We start from the raw sequence: 6661 nt of genomic DNA, 5'->3' as shown, positions 1-6661 counted from the left end.
AAGGAAGGAAGGAAGGAAGGAAGGAAGGAAGGAAGGAAGGACGGACTATGGGGTTCATGAAGGCATGCCACCATGGTGTGGGGAGGCCATGATACTGGCAAGCCAAGCTGCCCAGTCACACGTCAGGAAAGAAGAGACTGCACTTAGGAAGGTTCAGTGAGAGCCTCCGGAAGACAGTCCGAGGGAGAATCCTTGTCCGTCTCCATCCCGTCGTCGTCGTGATGGGGGTGGATGTGGGCGGGGAGCAGCTGCTCGTAGGTTGTGATGGTGGCGGTCACCACGGTCTCGTCGGGGCTCCTGTTTTCGGTGGCCGCGTGCGTCTTGAGGTGCTTGCGCAGGTCGGAGGCGCCCAGGAAGGCCTTGGGGCACTGGGGGCAGGCGTGGGGGCGGACCCCGGAGTGGATGCGCTCGTGCTTGCGCAGCCCGGCCCGGTCCGAGAACCCCTTGCCGCACTCGGGGCAGGGGAACGGGCGCAGGGAAGGGTGGAGCAGCCGCTCGTGGCGCCGCAGCTCCTGGGCGGAGCCAAAGGCCTCGCCGCACTCCCCGCAAGCCGGCATCACCGTGGCGACCACGATGGCCGCCTGGTCTGTGGCGAGGAGGTCCTGGCTGGCGAGGGGGGCGGGCTTGTCGCCGGCCTCGTTGCCGTGGGTGCGCTCGTGCTTCCTGAGGCTGGATGAGACCACGAAGGCCTTCCCGCAGCGGCCGCACTTGAAGGGCCTTTCCCCGGAGTGGACGCGGTAGTGCTTGGTGAGGCTGGCGCGCTCGGCGAACCTCTTGCCGCACTCGCCGCACTGGTGGGGCCGCTGGCCCGAGTGCACCAGCAGGTGGCGCTTGAGGTCCCATGATGCCACAAAGCTCTTGTCGCACTGGGGGCACTTGTGGGGCCTCTCGCCCGTGTGGATGCGCTGGTGCATGGCCAGGTCGGCCGGCTGGCGGAAGGCCTTGCCGCACTTGTCGCAGGCGTAGGGCTTGAGGCCCTGGTGTGCCCGCTGGTGCCGCCGGAAGCTGGAGGGGTCGCTGAACATGCGCCCGCACTGCGGGCACAGGAAGGGCTTCTCCCCGGAGTGCGTGCGCTGGTGGCTCTGGAAGGAGGAGAGCTGCGTGAAGCCCTTGCTGCACAGGCTGCAGCGGTAGGGCTTGTGGGCCGCGTGGATGCGCTGGTGGCAGGCCAGCGACGACGAGCGCGAGAAGGCCTTGCCGCAGTCCTGGCACAGGAAGGGCCGCTCGCCCGTGTGCGAGCGCTCATGGTTCTTCAGGTCCTTGAGCTCGGCGTAGGTCTTGTGGCACGCCTGGCACTGGTAGGGGCGCAGCCCGGCGTGGGTGCGGCGGTGCTTGCGGAAAACCGAGGGGTCGGCGAAGCGCTTGCCGCACTCACCGCACGAGTAGGGCTTCTCGCCTGTGTGGGAGCGCTGGTGGATCTTCAGCTTGGAGAGCGTGCCGTAGCCCTTGTGGCACTGCTGGCAGCGGAAGGGGAGGTCCCCCGTGTGGCGGGCCATGTGCACCCGCAGGCAGACCGGCTGCATGAAGGCCTTGCCGCACTCGTGGCACACAAAGGGCTTCTCGCCGCTGTGGCTGCGCCCGTGATTGCGCAGCTCGGGCGCCGTCTTGTAGGCCTTGGCGCACAGCTGGCACTGGAAGGGGCGTTCCGTCTGGTGGCTGAGCTGGTGCTTGCGGAGCTGCCCGCGGTCGGGGAACTCCTTCCTGCAGCTGGGGCAGGACAGCTTGCCGGCCAGGCCGGCCGCGTGGGACTTCAGGTGGCGCTGCACGCGGGGCGCATTCGGAAAGGTCTTGCTGCACGTCAGGCACTTGTAGCGCCGGCCGGATTGGATGTAGCCGGGCTCGTCCTCCTCATCGTCCTCCAGCTTCACCTCCACCCCTAACTCCTCCTCCTCCACAGCCTCCGCCATTTTGGGAGAGGCCTCTGCCTGAAACAAAACAAGCAGAAGGAAGCTAAAAGTTGGAGGCAGCAACACTTCCGAATATTTGTTTGTTGGTTAGATTTGTACACTGCCCTTCGTCTGTAGATCTCAGGGTGGTTGGCAACATAAGAATACAAGATAAAAACACAAGAAACATTGTAAAAACCAAGAACAAAAAAACCCACAAGCCAATAAACCGCCCTCCGCCAAGCCCATCTAAAAGGGTATAGGATGTCAATTGGCCAAAGGCCTGCTTGAAGAAGAGTTTTCACCTGGCGCCTAAAGGCGTATAATGAAGGTGCCAGACGAGCCTCCCTGGGGAGAGCATTCCACCGACAGGGAGCCACTGCAGAAAAGGCCCATTCTTGTATTGGCACCCTCCGGACCTCTCAAGGAGGAGGCACATAAAGAAGGGCCTGAGAGGATGACCACAGGAACCAGGTTGGTTCATATGGAGAGAGGCGGCCTCATCTCCTGAAGTACAACCGCTGAATTCTGCACCAGCTGAAGTTTCCAAGCCGTCTTCAGAGGCAGTTGTATGTATAACGCATTGCAGAGCCTCAAGGTTACCAGAGCATAGACAAGAGTAGTTGGGTTGTCCCTGTCTGGGTAGGGGCGCAGCTGGGCCACCAGTCAAAGCTGAGGGAAGACACTCCAGGCCATTGAGGCCACCTGAGCCTCAAATAATAGCAAAGGATCCAGGATTACCCCCAAGCTGAATACCAGCTGCTGGACCACAGGAGGGGAGAGTGTTCTTGTGCTCACAGTCTGGTCCCAGGTTTCCCTCAGGTATCTGGTTGACTGGACTAGATGGGTCATTGGCCTGATCCTGCAGGACTCTTCTTCAACACTGTGCTCCTACAACCATGAAGAAGAGCCCATCTGAATCATGCCTACCTAGTCCAGTCCTTTCTAGTTCTCATGGTGGCCAACCAGATGCCTGCAAAAGGGACCGGAGAGCAACAGGAACTCTCCCCACTTGCAATTCCCAAGGAGCAACCTACAGCTGGCCGCATAAAGGGTTCTGCCAATCTCTTATCTAGCTTCATGAGGTCTAGTGGCCTGTTGGAACTAGCTCCTCCATTAACAGCACAGCATCACCCACAGGCCCTAAGTGATGGGGAGGTGGGCCTAGAGCAGACATAGCCAACCTTCGGCCCTCCTGATGTTTTGGACTACAATTCCCAGCATCCCTGACCACTGGTCCTGCTAGCTAGGGATCATGGGAGTTGTAGGCCAAAACATCTGGAGGGCTAAAGGTTGCCTGTACCTGGCCGAGAGTCATCCTTCCCTCTTCTAGTCACAAGGCAGCAACTGCCTGAAAGACAGATGCAGGAGAAGCAGAGCCACAAGTTCTGGGTTGTAGAGAAGAAATATAGTTCAAGGAAACTGAGTCAGGGCTCATCAGCACTCATGCCTTAAATCATTGGTATGGCTGGGGAGTTGATTGCCCAACCTAATGGGGTTAGATTTGCCATAGAAGAGGGACTGCATGGAGGCAGGGGAAAATCCCGAGTGCTGCTGTAAATGGATTAAAGATTTGTGGTCTAAGGCTGGAAGGGTAAAACTCATCAACCAAACAAAAATAAATTGAATGCATCCAGTAAAAACCAGACAATAATAAGCATGTGAGTGGAAGATATTTATTCCATGGGGCTAAATGGTACAGCATTTTTTTTGGGGGGGGGGGAAATAACATATATTCTGTTTAATATATATGCAAGTTGTTTGTGTTGTGAGTGGGACCTATAGCTGCTGGTGTCACTGGGGCCTGGGCTCTGAGAAGCCACGGTTATCTATGAATCTAGGAAGGGACGGGGTTTTGGAATGCAGAAATTCCCTTAGCGCAAGAGAGACTCTGCCCTGCAGGCAGTTTGCAAGGCACATGCAACAAAACACCACCACCACCACCAAAATTCTCCCTGCCTTATGCAGAATAGTTGCAAAATGGCTATCTGGGGTACAGGGACCCATATTTGGCCCCCAGGAGGGAAGGAAAAGGACAGCTGGTAGGAACAGAGTTCAAAATCCAGACAGGAGAGCGTGTTTGGGGTGGGGAAGGGGTGGAAATGATACGTTTCTCTGCTCAACAAAGACAAATTGTGGAGGAATTTTGCTTGCCTCCCCCGAGCCTGGATGGTGCTCTTTGCAAAATGGCTGGATTAAGATCTGGGGATGGGGGCAGGGAAAGGATAAAGGGAGGAGAAAACAGCTAAAAATGCATCTTTATGGAAGATGGAAGAACAATTCCAGAGGAAAATTAAAAAATAATCATAAGCACCATCCACAATTCTCTTTCCGGTGGAGTTCCTGAGATTTGCAAAGGCAATCAGAGATGTATACACAGGAAGAATTCTATTCCCTTTGTATGGGCTGAAGACCTGGGATGTAAAATGGCTGTCTCTAAGACCCCAGCGAGGGAAAGGCAGCAAAGGTTTGCAAACCATGGAGAGGAATTTGCAGAGGAGAGAGACTGGCTGGACAATAGAACCTGCAAGAGAAAGTCTTTTCCCCTCCCCAAGGCATAATCTGAGCTAAGGATTCCATTTCAAAGGTTGGTACAAAGAGTGCCTCTGAGAACATCTGGAATGCCCATTTCACACTACAGGACCACAGCCAGCCTTCGTACATCTGGGAGCAGAAGTGAAGCTTTCCTAGACAGAAGGTACAGGCTTCTCATCTGAAGAGTCAAGGCACCTGTCCTTTCATAAAAAAAATAGCTGCCGCTCAATGCCTAAACCCTCAAAATAAAGGTTTGACGTGGAAGCAAAAGAAATGCATTATGTAAATTGACCAGAATCTAGGGAAGAGCGCTAGATGCTTCCTAGATTACAGATTTGAGGGAGGCTGGAGAGACAAAAACTTTGAAGTTGCAGTGATCTATTTGGAACCCAATTTGAAGCGGAGACGATCTGATTCAGCATAAATCCAGAATGTCTCTATTTACCATAAATAATTCCTATTTCTGAGTTCCTATTCCCTGGTTAAAAACTGTTTGCGGGAGGGGAAGGCGGAGAAGAGGAGACTGGGGTCTCTAGAAGATAAAGCTTCAAATTGGGGGGGGGGGCTATGGCTATATTTGCATGTACACAACTTTGCTTACATCCCCATCACCACCTACGGAGGTCGTCCTTACCGTGGAATGTACTTGGGGATTGCAGCTACTCCATATACTAATGTAAGCACTGTGAGATTAAACGATATTTTGAAACACCCACGAGGGTTTGTCCCTCCTTTTAACGTAAACTGCTCTCTTATGCTCATATTGAAAATCGTCGGGCAAAAGACTCTCTCCGTGTTCATCTGTAAAACGCGGGATGAAGGGGTTCTAGTTAAGAAAACAAAATCTTCGGAGAGCTAGAGCTGCCCATCCATCTCCCCCCCTTTTTTTAAGCAAAATGCTCTCGCAGATGGACAGATCTGTTGCAGAAACTGCTCTCCTGAAAGACAGCCTTTGCAAAGGAATTCCCACCTCCCTGGCGTAATATAGATTCCAGCAACAAAGGGGACGTCTGGGCCTTTGCGCGTCTGCCGGGAGAGCAATTGCTAGCAGATGTTTGCCGCTGGATGCTCCGGGGGCCGGGAGAGCAACCCAGAGACGCACAAAAGGTTTGCTCCGGCCGAAGAGCCTCCCTTGCAAAATGGCTGTCTCTAGGACCGAGGGACCAACCAACAAAAAGAGGAGGAGGGAGGAGGAGAAGCCCGCATCTCCTTTGCTTCCCCGCTCCCCACACAAAGCAAAAGGCTCTCAGCCCCCCACCCCACCCCCCAGGCCCCCTCTCAGGCTCCGGGATGCCCGGGCAGGACCCGGCAGCGCCTGGCACCCGAGCCAGAGACGCATCTCCGGAGACTCCCCGGCAAAATGGCTGTCTCTAGGACCAGGGGAGGTGGCCGCCTGGGCGCAAGGAGGGGGAGCAGGGTCCAACGCCAGGCGATGCACCAGGACCGATCTGCTTTTTATTTTATTATTTTTTATCGTTTTTAAAAATGCATTAATAAATAGAGAGAAGGCATTAAGTCAAGGCTCAGGAAGGCTGCCCCAGCCTGCATTTCTTGCTTTCTCCTTACCTGCTCTATCCTTTGTCTATTCGCTTTCTCCTTCGTCTGCGACTCCATCGGGAGGAGGAGAAAGAGGAGGAGCGCTAGGACCCCGGAGGAAACGGAGGCAGAAAGGGGAGGACCGCGGGGGGAGGGCAGGAATTGCTACTTAGCCCAAGTCCCGTTGACTAGGCCGGGCAGGGATTCGGCTCCCATCTCCGCTTCAGCCTAAATCAAATAATTGCATTTTATATCCAGGGCTGAGGACTTTTAACCAGCTTCGTTGGATTGCAAGGGACGGGGCGGGGTGGGAGAGCGGACAGGAAGTGTGGCATGGCAGAGGATGCAGCGGGGAAGGGGTTCGGAGTGCACGGGGGCCGGAAGTGTGGCATCGAAAAGCGGGGAGAAGTTTCGTGACGGACAGGAAGTGTGGCGGGGAAGGGTTTGGCCGTTACACCGAGCGTAGTGTGGCGTTTCCCGGTAACTTTTGACCCCGTTCCTTTTATAAAAAGAAAATCCCTGGTTCCAAATTTGGGGTCGTTCTGCTTTTCAGTTGCGTTGGCCGGAGACGCATCCTGGAATGGCAAGGGGTGTAATGGGGAAGAGATTTGCTGAGGTTTGCAATGCGGTCTTTATGGCTTCGGAAGCACGGAACTAAATATACGTTCCGAGTGGAATTGTTGTTGGGACCTGTATCTCTGTAA

At 54.9% G+C, this 6661-nt stretch overlaps 1 protein-coding gene across 2 annotated transcripts; it reads right to left on the bottom strand.

Moving 5' to 3' along the window:
* Positions 1–6566, bottom strand: ZNF668 (zinc finger protein 668). 2 transcript variants are annotated; one of them, XM_053360722.1, is made up of 2 exons: positions 5988–6566; positions 1–1925 (listed from the first exon to the last, which is right to left on the bottom strand). In XM_053360722.1, the coding sequence occupies exons 1-2, from the start codon at positions 6033–6035 to the stop codon at positions 144–146; spliced, it is 1830 nt and encodes a 609-aa protein (XP_053216697.1). In that variant the 5' UTR covers positions 6036–6566; the 3' UTR covers positions 1–143. The 2 variants fall into 2 exon arrangements, with proteins under 2 accessions (XP_053216697.1, XP_053216698.1); XM_053360723.1 differs by lacking the exon at positions 5988–6566 and adding an exon at positions 4201–5622.
* Between the last annotated feature and the right edge of the window lie 95 nt (positions 6567–6661).

This window comes from Podarcis raffonei, chromosome 13 (genome assembly GCF_027172205.1).
Source record: "Podarcis raffonei isolate rPodRaf1 chromosome 13, rPodRaf1.pri, whole genome shotgun sequence".
Classification (NCBI taxonomy): domain Eukaryota; kingdom Metazoa; phylum Chordata; class Lepidosauria; order Squamata; family Lacertidae; genus Podarcis; species Podarcis raffonei.
The sequence above is the reverse complement of the archived record's forward strand: the minus strand, read 5'-3'. Positions and strand labels throughout refer to the sequence as shown.

Coding starts and splice junctions, on each gene's coding strand:
- ZNF668 (XM_053360722.1), bottom strand. CDS start 6,035: ATGGAGTCGCAGACGAAGGAGAAAGCGAATAGACAAAGGATAGAGCAG. Junction 1,926..5,987: donor ATAGACAAAGGATAGAGCAG/GTAAGGAGAAAG, acceptor GTTTTGTTTCAG/GCAGAGGCCTCTCCCAAAAT.